Source organism: Vidua chalybeata, chromosome 15 (genome assembly GCF_026979565.1).
Source record: "Vidua chalybeata isolate OUT-0048 chromosome 15, bVidCha1 merged haplotype, whole genome shotgun sequence".
Classification (NCBI taxonomy): Eukaryota; Metazoa; Chordata; class Aves; order Passeriformes; family Viduidae; genus Vidua; species Vidua chalybeata.
Window position 1 is genome coordinate 17,635,691 of NC_071544.1, and position 23,668 is coordinate 17,659,358.

The following is a 23,668-nucleotide window of genomic DNA, read 5'->3' on the forward strand; positions in this document are numbered from 1 at the left end:
CCTCATCCCCCTGTCTTGCCCAGCTTTGTGTTTGCCATGGGACTATCATGCTGGGCCGGGCAGTGGGTGCCTCTCCCGGCCGAGAGGAGCAGCTGGGACCTGCAGGATTAACAGAATCCACCTTTCCCCTCTATTTCCTTGTGGATGCCACAGGTGGAAGCAGCTCTGAAGGGCCACAGGGAGGGTGCAAGGACCTGGCACATGCTCCAGCACTCCCATGCCAGCTCCCTGTTTGCTGGCAGCCCTGGGATTACAGAGATGCTATCAGTGCTGGGGAGAAGGTTTGTGCAGCAAGTGCAGAAATTCAGGAGAGCAGTAATTAGCAGAGCAATTGTAAAGTACAGCGATTAGTGGCTAATTGCTGCTGCAGAAATATGCTAGGCAGCCTTTTATTCCTTCCTCCGTGTGGGATGGCTGATCCCTGTTTGCTGGGAGCAGGGAGCACTTGTGTCTGGTCCCTGTCCTTGATGGCATGGTAGGACAAGGGGGGAAATGCTTTAAGATGAAGGATGGTAGATTTAGATTTGATATTAGAGAGAAATTCTACCCCGTGACGGTGGTGAGGCCCTGGCTCAGGTTTTCCAGAGGAGCTGGGATGCTCTGGGTGGAGCATGGCAGCGTGGTGTTCTGGTGGTGTTCTCAGCTGGCAGGAGTGGCTCTTGAGCTGCCCTCGAGCTGCTTGGGAGATTTGCATGGTGCCAGCAGTGGAGAAGCTCAGCTTCTCAGGGGGTTTGGGAGCTACCAAGGGGCCTCAGTGCCATTTTTAGAGCCCCATTTGGTCAGACACGGAGGCAGTGGGAGGAATCCCTCCGGGAATGGGCGTGATGCTCTGCCACCCTTGTGCAGCCCCTTGCTGTTGTACATCACACCCTCACACCACTCACTGCCACTGCCCCAGCCCCGTCTCACTGGGACAGCCTCAAGGTGCCTGGAATTACTCATGGACAGCTTGTAGAAGAGACATATTTACTTAATAAATAAATACAAATAACATATGGCAGGTACTAGCATGAAATACACACTACTGATGTTGTGAGGGAGATAAGGTCTGAGGCTGGAGCTTTGCCTAGCTCAGCTTAACGTGCCCAGCTGGCACACCAGGCTGGCCCTGGATAATGGGACTGACAGTGCAATCTGGAGTCGCTCGAGGGCATGTCAGAAGCTACACACCTGGATGGATAAATATATTAACACACAGTGTCCAGGGAAGCTTTGCCTTAGAATGCCTGGGGACACAAAGTGTGCGCTTCTCTGGGAACCGGCGTGACCCTCGGGCACGTTTCTGGGTGCCTGCCCAGGGCAGGTCCCGGGAGCTGCAGCGTGGTCATGGCACACATGGGCATGGGCACAGGGCTGAGGGTCATGGCACACATGGCTGAGGGTCATGGCACACACAGGCACAGGGCTGAGGGTCATGGCACACATGGCTGAGGGTCATGGCACACATGGGAACACGGCTGAGGGTCATGGCACACATGGGAACACGGCTGAGGGTCATGGCACACACAGCTGAGGGTCATGGCACACATGGGAACACGGCTGAGGGTCATGGCACACACAGCTGAGGGTCATGGCACACATGGGAACACGGCTGAGGGTCATGGCACACATGGGCACACGGCTGAAGGTCATGGCACACACAGCTGAGGGTCATGGCACACACGAGCACATGGCTGAGGGTCATGGCACACATGGGCACATGACTGAGGGTCATGGCACACATGGGCACACAGATGAGGGTCATGGCACACACGGGCACACGGCTGAGGGTCATGGCACACACGGGCACACAGCTGTGGGTCATGGCACACATGGGCACATGACTGAGGGTCATGGCACACACGGGCACACAGCTGAGGGTCATGGCACACACGGGCACACAGCTGTGGGTCATGGCACACATGGGCACATGACTGAGGGTCATGGCACACACGGGCACACGGCTGAGGGTCATGGCACACACGGGCACACAGCTGTGGGTCATGGCACACACAGGCACACGGCTGAGGGTCATGGCACACATGGGCACACAGCTGTGGGTCATGGCACACATGGGCACACAGCTGTGGGTCATGGCACACACGGGCACACAGCTGTGGGTCATGGCACACATGACTGAGGGTCATGGCACACACGGGCACACGGCTGAGGGTCATGGCACACACGGGCACACAGCTGTGGGTCATGGCACACACGGGCACACAGATGAGGGCAGGGGAGATGGGCCCCCCTGGACCCTGGGATGGTGTCAGGGCTCGTCCCCTCATCTCTGCAAAGCTTCGCGCAGAGCAAAGGGGCTCTGCTTTGGCTGGGTTTGGCAAAGCCTTGACCTAAAGCTCGGAGCTCTGCTGAGCTCTAAGGAGGCAGCAGCAGTTGGGTTTCGGGATCTGGGGTCATCTCTGAGCTTCGGGGCCGGCCTCAGTCGGCCGAGACGGGCAGCGGCAGGAAGAGGATCGCCTTCTGGCCGTAGTGAGTCCGCGGGCCCAGCTTGCTGTTCCCGTTCTTCTTCAGCCCCACAAACCAGTTCTTGTCCGCGTGCATTTTGGAGACGTAGGTGTTGTAATGGTTCTCCTCGAGCCTCTCCAGGAACAGACACTCCTCACCCAGTAACTGCTGAAAGAGAGCCCGGGGGAGGGACAGTGAGCCGGGGATGCTCCTGACGTGACAATCCCAGCTCAGCTCTCTCCTCTAAGGAGCCATCCGGACCCACCTCTGAGATTTCCACACCCCAGTAAAGACCTTATTTAAACTGTGGGGTAGGTGGCCTTGATTTACTCCCCTGGGCCACTCCTGTGGCAAGGTGTCTGTGACCTGGGAATTTTAATTGGCAGTGACCAACCAGCCCCGTGCTCCATAAGCTGCTCCTGGCCCTGGCTCCTGCTCTGGCCCTGAGCTGTGTGGTGGCAGCTGCAGGCTCAGGGCGCAGAACCAGAACAGTTTGGGTTGGAAGGGACCTTAAAGACCATTGAGCTCCAGCCCTTTGCCAGGGGCAGGGACACCTACACCGGGTGGCAGCTGCTGCTCCAGGTATGAAACACAATATTTATCAAGTGTCAGATAGGAAATACAGTATTTGTCAGAGGCAGGGCAGTAAACGGCATTATTTGCGAATTTATTTATGTCCCCCCAGAATAAAGCCAGATGCAGAGTGGCCGTGCAGCTGCCAGGATCACAGACAGAGGCTGATCATTGCCTGTGGTTTGCTTTACTCAGCTGTGAGATGTCTGCAGCCCTCCAGCCCTGTCCAGGTCTGATCCCACGGGATTCTCCACCTACCGAGCCGTAGAGCAGCCCGTTGGTGTCCATGGCCAGGTACTGCCCCGACTGGGTGCTCCTGATGTGCACCACCCCCACGCTCTCTGCACTCAGCTGCAGCTGAACTGGGAGTAAAAATAAAACAACAACAGTGAAAGGAAAATAGGAAAAGCGGGGGGGGGGGGGGGGGGGGAAAGAGGGCTGCCAGGAAGTTTAGTGGGGTATTTTGTTGAAGTCTGGCTTATAAAGAGTTTATAGGAAACAGTACAGTGTGTAATAAAAGTGTCTCCTTGTACCCTCTTCTTCAAAGAAATCCCACAGCCATCCTTTAGGAACCAAAGACCAATTTTTCCCTTATTTTACATCAAAGGAAGGACAGCCTTTTGGTTACGATGCTGGAATGGGACACAGGAGATTGGGGTTTTAATTCTGGCTCTAATTTACAAATTTCTCATGTGGTTTGACAAGACACTTAAGGAGTGACATATGAAGTATTTTGAGAGCTGAGCCAGGGATGGGCAGACTCCAGATGCCTGCACTGCAACCCCCTGATGCAAAGCATCCCATCCAGCCGTCTGCTGCAGCTGCATTTATCCAGAGCATTGTAGATGGAGAATGGGGAAATAGAAAAGGCTGTGGCTGCAGTCACAGTGACTTGCAAATTCCAGCTCTTCCCAGTGATCGTTCCCATCTCATAGGCAGCTTCTTTCCCTAAGATTTATAACAGCAATATTTAGGTTGGTTGGAATGAAGTATGAACGGATGTCTCGGCTCCAGCCCCTTCCTTCCTGTTTATATTTAATTTATTTATCCTCATTTAGATGAGGTAAAAGGCAGTGTTACCTCTTGGCCTGGTGGAACACCCATTGCAGTGAAATCTTTGCTGTAATGGTTCACATTCTTCATTTCTGGCATTTCCTGCTCAGTCAATGATAGTTAATTAGGAAGCAGTGTGGGTGCAGGTTTGCAGGAACACTTGGCCCCTGTGCATGCCTGGTTTGGCCTGGGAATGTGCACTGGGAAAACCCCAGCCCACCTGCATTCCCTGAGGTGCTGCAGCCTGGGACCTGGCCAAGGAGCAGTCCAGGGAGAAAAGAGGGAAATGGGATGAAAGGGATGATACTGTTCTCAAAACTGTCCCTGAGAGAGGGGAGTGAGGGACCCTCCTGCTGCCAATGGGGATGTTGAGGTTTTTGGCCACAGAGGGAGGGAGAACTGTGGGTCCAGAGGAAGGAGCTTGTGCACTAAATTATTTCAGGTTCTCTTCCAGGTCTGCACAGAGATTTCCCTCCATGAAGTAATGGGATGGAAGTGGGAAAAGGAGACTTTTTGTAGAGATGAGCATGAGCTTCATCCTGGAGAGTCTGCAGTGTCCAGGTAAGATTTCTTTCCATTCCTTGGTGCAAGCTTAGAATGCCCACGTGAAGGACGTGGGAAGTGGATCCTGACGTGGGGCTGGACAACAAAGGATTAGAGAGAGTAGCTCCTTCTGCTCTTCTTAGAGACCCTCCATGATTCTGAGGCCATTGAAGAGAATAATAAGAGTTCTTGGTATTTGCCTGGAGCAAAATGCACATGGGGCACGGGCAGTTTGCAGAGCACTGGTGCAGCTGGAACGCTGCTGTCCCCACTGGCCTCCCAATGAACCCTGGGTGTTCCTGTGCCTTTTCCCTCCCTGGGTGTCCCTCCCTGTCCCAGCTGGGTGACAGTGGCCCACAGTGCCAGTCAGGGTCTGGGCTGCTCCTCTTGCACACCAGGGAATGATGCTGAGGGCTCCATCACGTTCCAGGCGCGGGGGCAGGACCGTGGGCAGCCACGGGTGCTCAGAGCAGGGTACCTCTCACCAAGGCTGCTCTGCTGGCACGCAGCCCTTCCAGGAGTTCCCTCTGTAAATATTAGTATATTCCTATATCCCCGTTTATGAGATCATTTACAGGAGGTTCCTTTCTGGCAGAGGTTTGCAAACATGTGGCCCCAGGCCAGCAGCCAGGGAGGTGTGAGCGTGCTGGGATGCAGGACCTGCCTGCACTCCCTGCCCACGTGCAGGGTGCAGCCCTGGGGACCACGCCAAGGTGATGGATCTGCTTTTCCAGAGGGAAAAGGACTGGGCTGTGAGACAACAGCCTGAGGCAGGGCACAGGAGTGGGCTCATGGCCATGGTGGCTCCCCATGTCCCAGGAGATGCCATCTTGGTCCTGACCTTTCCTTCTGACTCCAGCAAAACCTCTGGAAAATGCTGCAGAGACACTGCCTGAGCTCATACCACCTCTCCTGGTGTGTCTGTGAGCCCAGTCCTGTCTCTTGCAGATCCTTTGGGCCATCACCCAGCCTTTCCAGGGGTTTGAGGGTTACGTGCAGGGTTTATTCCTGCCTGGAGGCTGGAGCTGCACGCTGTGTTTATCCAGCCTCAGGGGGCTCATCTTCATCCATCCCCCAGCACTGCCTCGTGCTGGGGAGACAGTGTTTGTAATTAAAACTCGGCTCTAAACTGCCTGTCAGTAAAACAACAATAACGAGAGGAAAGGTTAAGTTTGGGGGAGAAGCCACATGTGTGATTGTGGTTTAAAGAAAATAAAAGTGCTTTTCTTAGCACTTTGTAAGGCTGGCTTGGCTCCTCCCAGCCCTTCCTTCTAACGAGATAGGAGCCTGGCAGGTCCCGGTCCCATTCCAGTAAATGTTCAGGATATGACCCCAGAGGCTGCTGCCAAGGGGAAGAGCCCAGGCCCTGCCCACGGAGCCCTGCAGGAGCTTTGCTGTGTGGCCTGTCCAGCTCTCCTGGGCAGCGGGTTAAAAAAAATCCTCTGAAGAGTTTTTGGTAATGCACAAGAAGCATTAAATTCCCTATGACTCCTCGGTGGGACAAGTGGTGGCATCTGTGGGAGCAGCTCCTCCCAGCAGAGGTGCCAGTGTCCCCCGGGCTGGGGCCACCAGGGTCACGGAGTGCAGGGATGGGGACAGCTAAGGGGAGACCCTGGCGAGGGTGACCTAGTGAGTGGCTGTGGCACACGGGTGGCCGTGCAAGGACAGCACAGAATTGCGTGGGGCGCCGTGTGTGTGGGATGCCAGGCTGCCCTGAGCCCCCCTGCCAGGGCCAGCTCCCTGTGTGAGCCAGCCCCGCTGTGTCCCCGTGCCTGCCTGCCTGCCACGAGGTGAAAGCCAGTGCCAGGTTTGATCCTGGAGATGCCTTTCTCCTGGACGTCGTGTCTGGCACACATCCGGCAGCTCCCCGTGCCCCAGCTTTGGTGTGCTTGGCCCCCGGGAGGTGTGCTGCCACACCAGCCTCGTGCAGACCCCGTTTTCCCCAGCTGCCCCCTTCCCACCGCAGCCCCCCCGGGAGCCGATCGCTTCGCTCACTGTGCTCGTCGCTGCGGTCCCTGGTGCCATCCACGGTGCCGTCCGGGAGGATGCGCAGGAAGTGGCCCCCGTTGCTGCAGTACAGCACTTTGGGTTTCTTGTAGTTGCCCGGGGGCAGGTTGAACTTCTCGGTCAGGGCGCTGAAGGTGGTGATCTCCCCCTCGGCCATCCCGCAGCCTCTCCCGGGGCCGGGCTGCAAGGGAGGTGACAGCAGGGTGACACCGAGTGCTGGCACACGCTGCTGCTGCCGGGCTTTAAAGGCAGGCAGGGAGGGAGGGAGGGAGCCCGGGGGTCCCGGGCTGGCTGGGGGCCGGTGATTCACAGCCCAAGGGGATGCTCCCCCAGCGTGGGAGGTGCGGGGGGATGTCTCCTGGCTGGGTGGGGCTGGGCAGGAGGGACTCTGTCCTTTTAATTTTATCACGGTGAATTCTGTTTTTGTTCTCCTTTCTATTGACGTACGTGCTAAAATTACACACCGCTCAGAAAACCAGTTTGAAAAACACCCAGCGTCTGATTGGAAGCCACAAGAGGCGGGAAGGGAGCCCAGGTGAAACTCTCTCTCCACTATTATAACTCTCAAACACAATTATGACCAGGAATTGCAACACCCACTGCATGTCAGGTAGTAAATATTGCTCATCTCTTGGCACTCTGCAGCTCACCTGCCCAGGACACACATGGAAAAGGTCAGGACACACGTTTAGATGTGGTGGGAGAGGGGCAGGAGCTTTCACTGCCTGCGCTGAGCAGATTTACCAAGACACTGATCAACAGCATTTGGAAAACGGGAATTTTGAGTCTGGGATATGCCATGAGTCAACCAGCAGCATCTCAGTGCCTAAAGGGGCTCCAAGAGAGCTGGAGAGGGACTTTGGTCAAGGATCTGGAGGGACAGGATAAGGGGGAATGGCTTCCACTGCCAGAGGGCAGGGTTAGGTGGGATTTTGGGAAGAAATCTTTCCCTGGCAGGGTGAGCAGGCCCTGGCACAGGTGCCCAGAGCAGCTGGGGCTGCCCCTGGATCCCTGGCAGTGCCCAAGGCCAGGCTGGACACTGGGCTTGGAGCAAGCTGGTCTAATGAAAGATCATATTGAAGCCTCATTTTGCTGGAGACTGTGGTCACAATCCGTGTTTAAGCAGATGCTGTGCCAAAACCTGAAGGCATCACCAGAGCAATCCAAGAAAGGTGCTGTGGAGGTCAGGGGCTGAGAAGTGCTGCCACAGAAGTGCCATCGCAGACGTGGCATCAGATGCCACAGGTAGGGGCCAGAGTCCCACAGATATTCCAGGTACAGTCATGTTTTTAGCCTAGAAGCTAAAATTTTAATTCTCCCACTAATTCATTCTGTCTTTCAAACACAGAGTTCTGTAGTGCTTGGAGAGAAGTGGATTTATGAACAGAAAAAGACATGGCACAGAATAAATCTAGATACGGGAAGTTGCTTTAAATGTCATGTATTCCCACAGCTATATTATGGAAAATATTTTATAGTCACCGTTTCTGTGTGTTTATAGATTGTAAAAATGTCTCTTTAGGACTGAGTTGTGCTACTGGCACGTTGGGATGGAGCCAGTACCACACTGTGTGGGTTTGCTGTGGTGCTTGGAGTGCCCTGGCAGATGCTGAGGGTGGCAACTCTGCAGCACACACGCTCACACACGTGCACATACACAGAGAATCTCTAAACACTCGGCTCTAAACTCTTTAGTATTTAAAAAAGCCCTGCAAAAGCAGCTGCAAGAAGGGGAAACGACTCCTGGAAATGGATCCCAGATGCCTGCAGAGGGCAAAAACCTCTGGAAGTTGGATTGCTAAAAGATGGATCCCTGGAGATAAAGAGTGTGGCTGTTGGTGAGAGCACCCCCAGCCACTGCACCAGCTCTGCTTCGTACACAGACTTCAGCCCAGGCTCTCAGACGCCCCATTTGACACAGACTGGGATTTTGGGAAGTGCTTTCTGGAGTGACAACACAGTTCAGCCCCCACCTATTGCCATGAGGTTGGAGATGCAGCCTCAGGAGCTCTATGGCTCCTGGTGGTTTCCAGAGCAGGTGGTGCCAAATACAGACTCAGCATCTTTATTTAACACCATTGTCAGGGGAAATTATTTCTTAAGAGTGTCTGAGAAATAGTTATTTTTCTCTCAAGAAGTTATTTTTTTCTCAAGAAAAGCTATTTTTCTCTCAATAAAACAATAATAAAAAGTTCTTTTTCTCTCAAGACATCATAGTTCTCATGCAGTAGTTTGGTTTCCTTGCCAGCTGTCAGCCTTTCCCTGAAGGAAAGCCCCCAAGTCACCCAGGGTGGCACACAGGGCTCTGGTCCTCCACTGAGCTTTAATCAACATCAGCAGCACTGGGTAATTTCCTAGAACCAAAGCTTTTCTTGAACCTTTATCTGAGGGTAAAAGGCACCCAGAAGTCTGCTGGGTTGACGATGGATGGTATTGAGAAGCAAACCTCCAAGAGCTCTGAGCAGGATCTCAGCAAACGCTGCAGCCAGCAGGAGTGAGGAGCAGGCTGGGTTCTACCACAGCCACCTCAAGCTCTGAGGGCATCTCCAGACAGCTTGACCAGAGCAGCTCAACTGGAAACAGCTTCTTCATCATCACTAACTTCCTCTAAGGTTATTCTTGCTATTTTTAGGAAGACTCCGGTGCCTGCCAGCTGCCCTGAGTGCCCCAGCAAAGCTCAGTGAACACTTTTCCACTCCTCTTGTCTCCCCGTGCTAAATACTATCGCTGTTCTCAGACTTTATGGCCATGGAGTTGTTCCTCTACAAACACCACCACTCATGGCCCTAGCATTATCCTTTTGGCAGGAACATGTTAGGTTTTTATGGGAATTAAAAAGCTCGAGTGAGAGAGAGAAGCTGAACCAAAGACAACATAAAGGGCCTTATTTCTTTGGGTAGGAGCCCAACAATGCTATTAAATAGCTCAGAGCAGAACAGAAAGTGCTCTCAAATATGCAAAGCTGAGAGACACCACACTGCAGTGGTTAGCTGGTGCCCCATGGAGAAAGGAGAATATTCCAAGAGGAGATGGCTGTGAGGGGCATGGCTGCTGCTGAGCCCTGACCCCGCTGGTCACACCAGGACTGGATTTGGAGCTGGGCTGGAGCCTGTTTGTCCACGAGCAGCTCTGTTTGTGGCTCCTCTCTCCTCCAGCTCTGTGCACAGCCGTGCTGTGCTGCCCGAGAGAAAACCCCCACCGAGGAGGAGTCCCTGGGAGCTGCAGCCAGGGCACCTGCTCCAGGACAGCCCCAGCTCCATCCGTGGCGTGGGGAGCTGAGGGCACCCAGCTCTTCCTCCTGGATGGAGATGTCAGCACCCCAAAGGACCAGAAATAATTTCTGAAGGTAAAAAAAAAAAAGACTTAAGAAGTGAGTTCAACCCGAATGCTCATTTGATCCAGGTCCTGCTGAGCCGTGGTGGCTGCGCTGTGCTGCTCCCTACAGCTCTGAGGGAGAGGAGCCCAGTGCAGGGCTGGAATAGCTGTGAAATTCTGAGAAGTTCGGGGTCGGTTCCAAACTTTGTCACTGGCCAAACCAGTGGCTTTGATGTGAAATCCCAAACTCTGCGAGCATCTGACTCTGAGCATGGAGGGCTGGTTGTGCTGCCAATATCGGGCGTGTGAGCTCTGAAATAACAGCACACGCTGGGAGCCATGCAGGGAGTGGGGACCTTTGCTCTCTGCTTTAAAGCTGATGCAGACTTCACCACACAGCACTTGTTAGAGGTGGTGTTGATGGAAATGTGGGGGTTTCCTAATGGTCCAGAAGTCTTTTGCATGTCAGAAATGCCAGGAATTTTTTTTTTTTTTTTTTTTTTTTTATGGCTCCTGTGGCACAGATTTAGTGGCCAGCAAAGACTCAACCCAGAGGCAGAGTGAGCCTTTTTTTCCTTAGGCATAAAGTACCTGGCTACTACAAGGAGGAAAGCAGAAGTATCTCACCTACTGGTTAAAACCAGTTTGGATTGATTCAAATGCATCAAAATTGTCCTTGGCTTTGGACACAATCTTTTATGTAGGGTTGGAAAGAAATGTTCTGCATGGCCTCCGAGTGGCCACGGTGATGAAAAGTGCAGCTAATCACAACTGTCATTTGGGTGATCAGCTACAGATCACACAGAGAGCTCCAGAGAGATGAGAAGCTGCTAAACCCAGGAGTCTCCTGAGGTTTTGTCCAACTCTGGGTAATGAGATCAGTGTCTCCTGAATCTGGCTCTGGTGAATTCAGTGGAAAGACTCCAGTTGGTTTCACCTTGGAAAGTGTTATTTTCTCCATTAAAGCAGAAATCCTGTTTGTTCCAGGACGTGTGACTCAGCTGGGATCAGACAGCATCACCTCCTGATGGGCTCCCTCCCCTTTCCCACTGCTGACTGCAGCCTCCTGAACAGAACAGTCACTTCCCAGGCAGCTCAGACACTCCATATGGGAATGGGAAGCTCTTAGAACAGGTATTTTTAAGGAATTCAGGCTCTGAATTGCCTTTCCCAGGGATTCCTGTGGGCTTTGGGGCAATCTGAGTTCTACCTGGGCACGTGGAACAAACATCTCCCAGATAAACAGGGATTTTATTCGTGGTAAGTCTTAGAGAACCATTTCATGGGATGGATTTCCTCATCCAGGAGAGGGTTTGAGACCAGGCAGAGGTTTCCTCATGCTCTGGTTGCTGCAGGAGCAGCTCAGTGGGTCCGGGGTTATCATCAGCATGGGCAGCCTGCCAGGGCAGCCTCCCCTCCTGAGGGCTGGCAGTGCAAGGCACAGCTCAAATTCCTTGGACTGTACATCCTCCTGGAAGGATTTAATAAATGATTAGGCAAAACATAGGATAAATATGTAACAGATCACTCTGTGACTATCAGTGGAATGCATTGGCTCGTTTCTAGTCTTGTTTATGGCCAGGTGATTTTATCTCTAGTGATGTGATTGACTGCTTAATGAAGTATTTATCAGCCAGGTTTTACCCTTTGCAAGTGGAATATGTTGTGTGAAGTGCAACCGAAAGCACAAAAATCAATTTGACTAATGCCTGCTCTCATCCTTCCCTGCTGTCCACCAGAAAACAGCCATTCCACTCAGTCACACTGGATTTGTGGCACGTAAAACGGAGGGGCTGTAAAAGCTGAAACTTCAGCAGTTTCCTGAGTGGGTGTCACTAATGGCTGATGACCGACACGGCAGCATCACGGGAGGGGCAGGGTTGGCCCATCCCAGCCCTGTGCCCTCAGGGATGCCCAAGGGGAAGCCCCATCCCTGCCCCGGAGCCAGGTGTGGCTTTTTCAGAGCTCGGAGCCCGGGACACCCCAGCTGCTGGGACAGCCAGTGCAACCTCCCACCAAACCGGTGCTGTCCGTGGGGAGACAGGAAAACCAAGGGATCCTCCACTTTCTAATTACCTCCCACCCACGGCCCTTCGCCATCCGGTGATTAACTTAATTGCAGTTCCAGCCCCAGGAGCAGGAGCTTTGCCAGGAGGCCTTGCCCCTGTGTCCTGTCTGGGCTCGGAGCAAGGGCAGGGACACGAGCATGAGCAGCACTGGCTGCACACACAAAGCCCACAGATCCCACCGCCCCGGATTTGAGCCTGTCTCCCGGAGCAAGCTGGGTGTGTGGGACCTGCTGGATGGGAAGAACACCCCGGACAGAGAATCACCAAAGCTCAGTCCTTGCAGCCGAGGAGGCAATGCAGGAACCCCGCGCTTCCCCTTCCCTCCAGGATGCCGTGGGTCCTGTCTGCCCTTTCCAGGTGCCCTTTCCCTCTCCCGGGCTTGTGCCACGGCCAGTGCAAAGCATCGTCCCTGCTCCTGTGCTTCGCTGCCTCCCAGCACGTGGAGCTGGCTGGGAGCAGCCACTGACAGGTGCCACGAGTGACACCAGTCTCATCCCTGTCACCCGAGGAGGAGGGTGGCTCTGTGCTGCCTTATGCTGAGGACTCAGCGACGGGAACCTTGTTTTGGGTTTGCCACCTGGGTTATGGGCGGGGCACCTCTCCTCCCTGGCTCTGCCTGTGCTCGGCTTCCCGGGAGAGGCACCGGGAGGGAGTGGAAACCACGTGAGATGCAGCTGATGAGGTGTTGGCTGAAGTGTTTTGTGATGTGGGGCAGGGGGCACTCCGTGTGCCCCTTGGCTCCTGCTCAGCATCCCCCAGACCGGAGGGGGGGCCTGCAGTGGGGTCCCACCCGCCCCCTGCCCTCTTCCTGCTGGGGACACTGCCGTGACCTCTGCGCTGTCCCCATGCCCCGCCTGCCACCCCCGCTGTCCGGGCAGGACACCGGGCACAGCCAGACCACAGAGCCCGGCTGTGGCTGTCTGGGCTGGCGCTGCAGGTGTGGCTGCCCCGCACTCCCACGGACAGACGGACGGACGGACGGACGGCGCCGAATGACGAACTCCAGCCCAGAACTGTGCTGTTAATCCAAGTGGTGACCTGGCTCTCCTGTTGCACCATGTCCCGTGTGAGCCCTGCAGTGCCACCCCTCTGCTGAGCCCTGTTCAGGTACGTGCCTGTCCCTCTGTGTCCCGGCCACCCTCTGCCAGCCCTCGGCGCTCAGACGGGCCCAGCACCTCCCAGGCTGCTGCTGACGCTCTGGGGCTGGAACTGGGAGTGAAAAGCAGGAATGCTCACACGGTGTCAGGCTGCACTTCCTGCAGCTGGCCCTCTGAAGGGTGGCCAAGCCCAGCCGAGGGTTGGCTCCAGTTTCAAAACTGGGATTTGAGCTTGGGTTCAGCCTTTATACCCTGTCCTTCCCCAGAGAAGCAGAGGATGCTGGAATCGAGGGTTTCATCTCCAGGCCAAGTGAAACCCCACATCCATCCTGGTGGTTAACCATCAGTAGACAGATCATCGCTCAGAAATCCAACTTCCTCCAGCACAGACTCGGTCTGGGCTGTTCCAAGGAAAATCACTTGGTTTCTGGGTTCACCATCAGCTCAGCAGTGATTTACCATGAAAATGTGCAGGCAGTTAATGGTGCTCATCCTGCAGCGTTTGTGTAAGGGCTGTACAGCTGCTCTTTTCAACATCTAAGTGAGCCTGGCTGGAAGAATCCTGTTCTTAATTCTGTTGCCCAATGTCTTATTTTAAATTCAGTCTCTAGTACTCCTGGATGCCAGCTCCTGGTTTTTTCCTCCAAGCTGCCTGAGTAAGGAGCTTAAGCTGTTGCTCAATAGCAGTGCGATAAAAGCTTGAGTTAATAATGGCTATTACCAGGAAAATCCTCCAATAAATAATAATTTTCTTATCTGCATGACTTTGGGACTGGAGAAAACACCTTCCAGTGAAAAGCTGCAGCGTGTAGGAGTGGGCAAGGAGTGTTTCAGATGAAAGATCAGAGCAGGGCAAGCTCAGGGCTGAATCTTGTTACATGGAGATGAGTGGGTCAGCAAAAACACCTGGAATTAGTGTGGCTAAGTAGTCACTGGAGTAAACTGAGAAGAGAAGCTGTGCATCCCCACCTCTTGTGGTCTGTAGAGCCAGACAGGCCGGTGCTCTGGTCTGTGTTCTTCAGGCACAAATGGGGGAATTCTCACTCGTGGCAGTGGGTGGCTCTGGAGGCCGTGGACACCGAGCTCTCCCTGTGTCACCCTCAGCTCTGGCCTAGGAAGGAGCATGAGGCACCTGCCAGACCCCGTGGAAGGTACAGCCCTAATTCTGCTCCTGCTGTCCCAGACAGGGGCACACCTGTGTCCCTGCAGAGCTGGGCACCTGTTTGGTCCTTGCTGTGACAAGTGTGACCACAGGCTGTGAGACAGCAGCAGGAGCAGGCAGTGCAGCCACGCTGCTCCAAGGAAAACAGAAACCTTGGGTTTCCATTAGGGAAGCCTCAGAGGGAAGGGGATGTGTTTTGGATGTGTTTTGGATGCTCTTCTACCCCTTCTCCTCTCCGTAAACAACAAAGCACCACAAAGGGCACAGTGCAGGACAGAAGGCTGCAATTTTAACAACGTGCAGAAGCTCAGCCCCGGAGGTTTCACCCACGCTGGCTATTTCCAGCTCCCCAGTGGGCAGTTCAGAGACACCGCGGCCTTTGTTGTGCCCGGTGTTTCCACAGCTGCTCTGGGGGAAAGCTCTGGGGCCAGGCTGGCCCACAGGGATGCAGCCAAGGATCATGGAATCACAGGATGGTTTGGGTTGGAAGGGACCTTAAAACTCATGCAGTCTCACCCCTTGACACCTCCCATTGTCCCAGGCTGCTCCCAGCCCCCAATGTCCAACCTGGCCTTGGGCACTGCCATGGATCCAGGGGCAGCCACAGCTGCTCTGCTGTGATGCTTGTGATCATCAAGACAGAAAGATGCCCTGGATTGTCTAAGTGGAAAAAAAAAAACCCCACACTAAACCAAAAATGTTGGGACTAGCAGGCAGAGGGTGTGGATCAGCAGTTGCTGTGCCCCCTGCCCGGCCACAACCAGCCCCCAATGGGGTTTTACCTTTTCCTTACTCGTGAGCTGCACATTCAGCCCTGCACTGGCATCCCCAGGGAGCCACTGAGCATCCCCTGTGGTCTGGGGAGGATCACATCCCCACCAGGGTAGGTGTGAGCTCCAAGATCCCCCTCTGTAGTCTGGCAGCCAGTAACTCTTCCCATCAAGTGGAAGCTTTTGTGAACACCCTGCAGCTATGGGAGTACTGAGGAAGGGAAGGGAGGGTGTTTTACTTGTTGTTAAATACTTGATGCCCAAGATTTGACCTTCAACAGAGAATCAAGTGCCAAGGGAGATGGAAAGGCCAGTGGAAAAAGTACACATTGGGTAGTTTTGTGTACAACACCCTCATGTCCTGTGGGGCTGTGCAGCTGTTGGAGAAGTAATGATGGATCTCTCTGGGAAAAGCAAGGAACCTCTCTGGGGACAGCATAACTGGAGTGGGGGAAAGCAGGGCTGGAGAAAATATAACTGGAGTGGGGTCTGCCAGTCATGGATGCAGGAATGGCCCTGTGCCAGGTCTGGGGGTTTGGCAGGGTGGAGCATGTCCTGTTTGGATGGCACAGGGCTGCAGGATCTCCCTGTCCCAGGCAGAGTGTGCCAGGGAGAGGGGGCAGGCAGCAGATGGGTTGTCTGGCACTGAGCTCCCTGATCAGCATCATTTCCAGGGGGTTTGTGGCGTGCAGGGAGTGTCTGGGATGAGCTGGGATCTGGAGCTCATCTCGGGATGCACAGAGCGGGGTTTGTCACGGTGAAGATCTCCCCCTCCTGTCTGCCCCGCAGCGAGGATGGCAGCGCAGGAGGGAACCACTCCTCAGGCTCCTGCTCCTGAGCACAGGGCAGGAAATCTCAGCGTGCAGCTGGGGGAGCTGCCTGCCTGACCCCCTGGGCTGGGAATGCCCCGTGGGACCATCAGGGTGGGCAACTGTGGCCCTCACAGGGGTCACTGCCAGGCACTGCCTTGGCAGTGCTGGGGGAATGGTTGGACTCGATGATTTGAGAGGAGTTTTCTAAATGAAAACTTGGATTCTGTGATTCTGCAGAAACAGCGTCCCTGCACAGGTGAGAGCTGGCAAGGCTGGCCTGCAGGTGGGACAGGCAGATTCACCAGCCCTGGAGCTGTGGGAAGGAAAGATCTGAGCTCAAGGCTGACACCCAGGTCTAAATTAAGAGCCAGGAGCAAGGACAGACTTTGTGAGCACCAGTGGGCCGTGAGTCATGGATGAACTGTGTGTCCAGACTGCTGTGGGCAGTGGGCAAATCCTTGGGAGGACGGCTCAGGGCAGACAACACCACTCCCAAAAGGAGTCTGAAGGGGACAAAAGGGTTTTAGATGCCACGCCATGAGTCAGTGGTACCTGGGCACAGCAGCCAGCCTGTGAAACCCCTTTCTGCCCTGTCCTCAGGGACAGCTGCCAGGCTTTGATGCTGTGGGCTTGGGAATGTGCCTGTGGGATCCCAGCTTGGTCATTTTCCCCAGCAGCCCTCTCAGTTTGGTGCTTTCCCTGGGCAAGGGAGAGAGAGTCTGGGGGTAGGGAAAGCACAAACAGAGGGGGAAAGGGGAAAGGGGCTCTTCTGAGCTCAGTCCTGAGTTAAGAGCCAGCAGAATGGGGTTTGTTACCTAATTAAAGCAGAGGTCAGGCTTTAAGCTGGACCATGGGTGCATGTTAATGATGCTGTGCTGGGGTTAATAGAACTTTATTTAGCACTGGCTGTGTATTAGCTGTTCTTGAAGGGAATTCCTAAATATTGACCTTGGCACTGTGAGAGTCTGTCTCAGCCACCTGAGTCTGTCTCAGCCTTTCTCTGCCACCGTCACCAGATGGAAATGAAGCACTTTTGTTATTCAGGGTTTTAGAGAGAAAAGCAGGACCTGTGGCAGACAGTTTTGTCACTGCAGATGCCAGGTGCAGACTGTCTCTGCCTCCTCAGGGCTGGAGGCCAGAGCTGCCTGGGATCCAGGCCTGAGGCACGAGTCCCCATCCCTTGGTGGGCAGTGCCACCTGCCCTGTTAAACACGGCCAGATTTCGGGGAATATAAAACCTGCAAGTCACCAATTGCTGCTGCAGCTGCTCTGCGTGGCCCTGGCCTCTGCTTTGGTTCTCCAACAGCTTTAAACCAACAGATTCTGATGTTGGAAACAAGAGAAGGATTAGGAGCTGAACACTGAGTCAGGCACCTTTCAAACACGGGGAGAGGGAGGATTCCTGCACCCAGCAGAGACCATGACAAAGCCATTGTGTCTCTTGCTGAACTGGTTTTCAACAAATCCTTCTGCAAAGAGATTTCCCATGTGAGGTTTCTGTTTGAAACACAGACCCAGCCAGACCCAACCCCCCCCGATAATCCCCGATAGCTCTGCATGGGCAGACAATGTACACAGGATCCCTAAAAATGCCCCAGCCCTGAGTCAGTGCCCGCTGTGCCCAGGAGGGAGAAGTGCTGGTACCCAGGGGCAGCCTGGGAGGTCAGGGCAGCCTTTACCTCCCTGGAATATACATTTATTTTCAGGGAATATTTACTAAAAGGGTTTGTAAGATCCAGTGCAAGTGATAATGTGTTTTGAGGGCAATAAAGAAGGGGCAAAAACAAATATGGAGATGGAATAAGCAAGGAGGACTGAAAGAGAAATGGAGGCTAAAGGTGAGAAGGAGGAGTCACAAGGAATTGGAGTCACAAGGTTGGGGAGGAAAAAAAGTAAAGGCTGAGGAGTGCAAGAGGAAAGAAAAGGTTGATCAGAAATAAAAACAAGGACAGAAAAAATAGAGGCTGCAAAAGGGTAGAGGGCCAAGAAAGCATGGGAGGGGGAAAGAAATGCAGAGGCTGAAAAGGGCAGGAGGCCAAAATAAAGTGGGAGGCCAAAAGACAAGTAGAGACAAAAAAAAGTGGAGGGTGAAAAGGGGTGGGAGGCTGAAGAGGCACATGAGACATACGGGAAGGCCTGCCCAAAGAGGGGTCTAAAGTTTAATCGGTTCCCCAGGCAGGACAGGGCTCACTGGTGATAAGGCAGCACAATGTCCAATTGTTCTCCCTGCACACCGGGCCAGCCCAGCTTCCTCCGTGCCTGGGATCTGCAGGAACACACACTTTGGATTTGGGCTGGACCGAGCTCGGCTCTGCCGAGGCCTCCAGCCAGACCCAGAGCTCTGCGAGCCCTTTGGATAAACTTTCCTTCCCAGCTCCACCCCCGCCCAGGGGATCAACTTTTCCTCCCGAGCTCCCTAAATGACTTTGGCCTTCCTCTCACTGCTGATACCTTGATCTTCCTCCCAGCTGAGGCAGCTCCTGATGCAGCTGGCTCTGGCTCCTTGCCCTTATTCCCAAGCAGCTGAGCCAAAGCCCCACGGTGCCCAGGACCCTGGCACGGTGGGGACAGGGACAGGGAGCTGTTGCTGCCCTGTCAGGGGTTTTGCCTTTGCTGCCAAAAGAGCCAAGAGGCTGCAGGTGCTGGCAAGGCAAGGGGGCAGTGGGGACATGTGGCCCCGGGGCCATGCAGAGGCTCAGCCTGACACCTGCACCCCCGGCTGGGGAGATCTGAGCCTGCAGAAATTTGTGTTTGGCACCTTTGGTTTGGCTGAGAGAGCAGCTCACAGCTCAGAGCATGCTGGTGATGAGGAGTTTTGGCTGTCAGGCCCATCAGGATAATCCCTGTGGTGCTATTTCAGTTATAAATCATAGAATTATCCCAGACTGGTTTGGGTTGGGCAGGAACACCTTCCACCACCCCAGGTTGCTTCATCCCCTGTCTAACCTGGCCTTGGACACTTAGGCATCCCTAATCATACTTAATTACCCAGAGAAGCTGTGGCTTCCCCAAACCATTCTATGGTTCTGTGATTTATTTATTTTGCATCAAAAACGAACCATTTATAGTGCTGTGTCACTGCAACAGTTTTCCTTTCTGTTTGTTGTTCTGTCTGTTTGGGTTTTTTTTAGTTTCTTTGGTTTGTTTTTTTTTTTTAATGGTTCAAATATTGTGTTTTGCCATTTTAAATATTTGGGTTTTAGTATATTTCTGTTCAAATTCTGATCTGGGCTTCTGCTTCTACCCAGAGCTTCAGGTGAATTTGCAGTAATTTGGAGATTGCCATCTGGAATGATGCTCCCATCACTGAGCCACTCCTCCCTCCAGGATTTGGGGGCACCTGCAGGGTTTGGGGGGGGGGGGGGGTTGTCACAGCTGGGGGGAGCAGCTGCCTCCCCACGTCCCAGCCCGACCCTGCAGTTGGGAACCTCGCTCTGCCCGCTCGCCCTGAGCGCACCGTGGCGATCTGTGGAGGTGGCAGAACATCCCCTGGGCAGCCACGGGCATCCCGCGGGGATCCCGGAGCCTCCAGCGGGAATCCGTGCCCTGGGGTGTGTATGAGCATCCCGCGGGTCTCCGTGGGGCCGTCAGGGCATCCCGTGGGGCTCAGCCCCGCGCCTGCCTCGCCCCGGGCGCGGTCCCGCCGCCCCCCGCCCCGCACCTACCGGCGGCTGCGCGGCGCTCCCGGCTGCGGCTCCCGAGTGCGCGGGGAGAACGGGGATGGAGCAGAGCGAACGGGGAGGATGAGGATGAGGAGGAGCTGCCTCGGGGCGGGGGAGCGGCGGGAGGATGCGGGGGGGGGGGGTGGGGGGAAGGGGGAGGTTGATCGCATCCACCCCCACCGCGGGGCCGGGCACCTGCCGCACTGCCCGGCCCCGGGCAGCGCAGTGGGCGGGGGCTGCGGCTGAGCCCCCCGGGCAGCAGGAGCGGACAGAACCCCCCCGAGAAGCCGCAGCAGCATCGGCCTTCCCGTCCCTCGCCTTTCCCTTCCCTGCGGCCCGGGACATTCCTGCGGTTCTGGGTGTCTCGGTGCCCTCCGGCAAGGCGATGAGCTCCCTCATCCCAGTCAGCCCCGAGCGCCCCGGGCAGCGGGGACGGGATCCCTGCCCTCCCTGGGGGGGTCCCTGCCCTCCCTGGGGGGGTCCCTGCCCTGCCCGTGGGGGTCCCTGCCCTCCCTGGGGGGGTCCCTGCCCTCCCTGGGGCGGTCCCTGCCCTGCCCGTGGGGGTCCCTGCCCTCCCTGGGGGGGTCCCTGCCCTGCCCGTGGGGGTCCCTGCCCTCCCTGGGGGGGTCCCTGCCCTCCCTGGGGCGGTCCCTGCCCTGCCCGTGGGGGTCCCTGCCCTCCCTGGGGGGGTCCCTGCCCTGCCCGTGGGGGTCCCTGCCCTCCCTGGGGGGGTCCCTGCCCTCCCTGGGGGGGGTCCCTGCCCTGCCCGTGGGGGTCCCTGCCCTCCCTGGGGTGGTCCCTGCCCTGCCCGGGGGCAGCTGCCGAGAAGGGGCCGGGGCAGCCACAGCGCTACGCCGGGCACGGCTGCGTTGCGCTGGCACCGGGAGCGCTTGGCCTTAAAAGCCGAAGTGTTCGGGAGCGCTGTCAGGCGGATAAAATGCAGCTCCGTGTCCCCAGGGACGGGCGCTGGAGCCTGGTGGCCGTGCTGGCTCTGCCGTGGGCGCTGCTGGCCTTGCTGGGGGCCACTGGTGGGCTCGGGGCTCGCGGGGTGCCGGGGTGGGCTCGTGGGGTGCGGGGGTGCCGGGGTGGGTGCAGGTTGGGGTGCGGCTGTGTGCGGTGCGAGGTCGCTGCCGCAGCACTAATGAAGCACTAATGAAGCACTAATGAAGCACTGACGGAGCCCGAGCGATGATTTCAGCGCTTGGCCGGGCTCCACGAGCCCTTTGATGTGGTGCTGTTCAGGCTGCGTTATCTAAAGCTCGCTCGGAATAGGCTTTTGGCCGCGGCTCACGTGGAGCCAGCGTGTTTGGACAGGCATTCCTGGCTGGAAATGCCCGCGGCCCAGACGTTTGGATAAAACATTCCCGAGCTGACCGTGGTTACCAGCGCCTGCTGCGGACAGCTCCTAGCGCTCCCCACAGCGCAGGTGGATTCGGAGCTTTCCGGACATATCAATAGACTTTTATTTTTTTTCCTTTATTTTTAATAATCCCGCCCAAGATTTCCTCTTGCTTTTTCAGAAAACAAAAAGTAGGTATAGCCAAACATTCCTGAATCTAACAGAAGAGCAGGCCTGGCTTTGCCTCAGGCTCTCCCGGACTAAAGACATGGGGGTTATGAGGACGTGGGGAAGATTAGGGAATACCGGTCCATTTTCTCACTGAAGGGAACACCCTCCTTGTTTCAGAGCTGCCCCCTCCCTGCAGCCCAGCCCTCCCCCCGTGCCCGGCTGCCCTTGTCCCCTGGTTGTGGCTGGCACTCAGCAGCTCTGGTGCGGTGCTTTGCAGACGGTGTCCTGCCAAATTTGTGTCCTTTCTGCCTGTCCCGAAGGCTGATGGCCCCGGGATGGAGCCAAGAGCCGGAGCGACGCAGACACAGAGCAAACATGGACTTGGACAGCGGGATCTGCGCCGGGCACGAGGGAGAGGAGGCTCGGCCAAAACCCAGACACCGACAGTGCTGCAGTGGCCCCGGGCCCTGCACCGAGAGCCAGAGGGATGGGGACACTGCAGGGATGGGGGACACTGCAGGGATGGGGGACACTGCAGGGGTGGGGACACTGCAGGGATGGGGGACATTGTAGAGATGGGGGACACTGCAGGGATGGGGACACTGCAGGGATGGGGGACATTGTAGAGATGGGGGACACTGCAGGGGTGGGGACACTGCAGGGGTGGGGGACATTGTAGAGATGGGGGACACTGCAGGGGTGGGGACACTGCAGGGGTGGGGACACTGCAGGGATGGGGACACTGCAGGGGTGGGGACACTGCAGGGGTGGGGGACACTGCAGGGGTGGGGGACATTGTAGAGATGGGGGACATTGTAGAGATGGGGGACACTGCAGGGATGGGGACACTGCAGGGGTGGGGGACACGATGGAAATGGGGAACTCTGCAGGGGTGGGGCCTGTTCAGGGGTGGGGGCACTGCCTTGGCAGCGGCTCTGCCTCCCCCCTGCCCTCCCCAGTCCAGCGCTGCCTGGGCAGTGCCAGCTGCACCTGCAGCAGGTGCCTGTGGTGTTTCTCAGGCTCTCGGGATGAATTTGACGGGTGGCTGCTGCTCCAGTTCCCCTCCTGTCCCTGCCTGTGGTAAGGAACCTGCTGACCTCACGCCCCCCTGGGCTCCGAGTCCCATCAGTAGCACCCAGCTCCCGTGGCTGTTTGGAAGCACAGGGAATTATTAACCACGGAGCCCCGAGGAAGCTGCAGGTGCTCCCCTGCCTGGCCCCTGCCCCTCAGTGCCTGTGAGGGCCGCTGAGCCCCAGCCCCGCTGTCCCGGCGGCTCCTCATCCCCCAAACCGCGGCCCCACAGCAGAGACGACTTAAACAAGAATTCCTGCACGTTTAGAGTGAGACCCTCGAGATCCTCCAGTCCTGCTTTGGTTCCATCCCTCCCGAAGTGATGATCCTGGGAGCATTCGGCGGGCACGGCTCAGCCCAGAAGGAGCTGGGAACGGCACCGAAGTGCAGAGCCCCGTCCCGCTCCTGCCAGCCCCCAGGGCCGGGGCAGAGAAAGGAAACCCCAGCCGTTCCTCAGCACCACACGCGCGGACGAGCTGCTGAGCTTGGCCAGGAGTTCAGGAGCCAGGAACGTGCTGCAGACCCTGTGGGAAAGCACTGCAAAGCCCCCGGGAATGTGTGACGCTGTGCCAGGGTGGGAAGTGCAGGATGCTGGAAGAGGCACTCACCTGAGGAGGGTCGAGGTGCGCAGGGCTGGGCGCTGGGGGCGGCTGGGAGGCAGCGCCGCGGACCTGCCCGGGGGTGGGCAGGGATGTGCCGGGGTCACCCTGCCCCTCGCTCCGCCTCCCGGAGCCCGGCGGCGCCTGCCAGGGTCACACCCCGGCCCCTCGCAGCACTCGCGGCTCCCCCGAGCCGGGCACCGGCACCGGGAACGCGCCGGGGCCCGGCCGGAGCGGAGCGGAGCAGCCCCGGGGCCGGCACTGCCGCCGCGGCTCCGCGCCCGCAGAGGACAAGGAAGTACGGATGGATAATCCTTCGCCTTGCTATTTTTTTCCCCTCTCATGTGATCTTGTTTTTGGACGGCTATTTTGGGGCTGGACTCCAGCCCAGGTGAAAGACAAGGATTGAATCCAGCCTCCCCCTTCCCGGAGGCCCTCCCAGGACCTCCGCCCGCGGCACGGGGACAAACGGTGCCACCAGCTCTGCCACCACCCCTGCCCGCTGCCAGCCTCTCCCCGTGCCGCTGCAGAGCCCTTTCTGTCCCTTGCTGCCCCGGGCAGCGCACGGAGGGCTGATGGAGGCCGGCTGTGGCGAGCACACCAGCCCGGTCACCCCTCCGTCCCGCGGCCACCGCGCCCCGTGCCATCCGCAGGGCTGGCGCTGGCAGCGGCACGGCTGCGGACTCGGAGCGTCCCAGCAGCGTTTGCCTCTCGGTGCCCGTTTCCCCGCAGAGCAGCCTGGCAGGAAGCTGGCGGGAGATAAATACATTAAAAATATGCTGGGAGCGGGCAGCAGGCTGGGAACGAACCGCGGCGAGCCCCGGCCCCGGCGCTGCCATCAACCCCTGATGGCACCGGTGCCGGGAGGAGAGGGACAGGAGGGGACAGGGCACGAGAGGCACAGGAAGGGACAAGGGGGGGTCGGGGAGCTCTGCGGGCCCCTCCACTCCGTGTGCAGCAGTCCAGGTCCTGTGGGCACC

General features: G+C 56.7%; 1 protein-coding gene and 1 long non-coding RNA gene across 3 annotated transcripts; one reads left to right on the top strand and one right to left on the bottom strand.

The window, feature by feature from the left end:
* Positions 1–949: 949 nt before the first annotated feature.
* On the bottom strand, positions 950–22,966 carry FGF1 (fibroblast growth factor 1). Of its 2 annotated transcripts, none has more exons than XM_053956946.1 (4): positions 22,698–22,966; positions 6,610–6,802; positions 3,277–3,380; positions 950–2,613 (listed from the first exon to the last, which is right to left on the bottom strand). In XM_053956946.1, exons 2-4 carry the CDS (start codon positions 6,776–6,778, stop codon positions 2,419–2,421), a joined length of 468 nt encoding a protein of 155 aa, XP_053812921.1. In that variant the 5' UTR covers positions 6,779–6,802; positions 22,698–22,966; the 3' UTR covers positions 950–2,418. The 2 variants fall into 2 exon arrangements, with proteins under 2 accessions (XP_053812921.1, XP_053812922.1); XM_053956947.1 differs by lacking the exon at positions 22,698–22,966 and adding an exon at positions 19,512–19,633.
* On the top strand, positions 3,939–8,742 carry LOC128795864 (uncharacterized). The gene is made up of 3 exons (XR_008433651.1): positions 3,939–4,632; positions 7,093–7,156; positions 7,748–8,742. It is a non-coding gene; the product is annotated as an uncharacterized LOC128795864 (long non-coding RNA).
* Positions 22,967–23,668: the final 702 nt, after the last annotated feature.

What these genes read in the sequence shown, in the direction of transcription:
- FGF1 (XM_053956946.1), bottom strand. Translation starts at nt 6,778, where the DNA reads ATGGCCGAGGGGGAGATCACCACCTTCAGCGCCCTGACCGAGAAGTTC. An exon ending in GGACCGCAGCGACGAGCACA is followed by an intron (nt 3,381 to 6,609) that starts GTGAGCGAAGCG and finishes TTTTACTCCCAG; the next exon opens with TTCAGCTGCAGCTGAGTGCA. An exon ending in ACGGGCTGCTCTACGGCTCG is followed by an intron (nt 2,614 to 3,276) that starts GTAGGTGGAGAA and finishes GCTCTCTTTCAG; the next exon opens with CAGTTACTGGGTGAGGAGTG.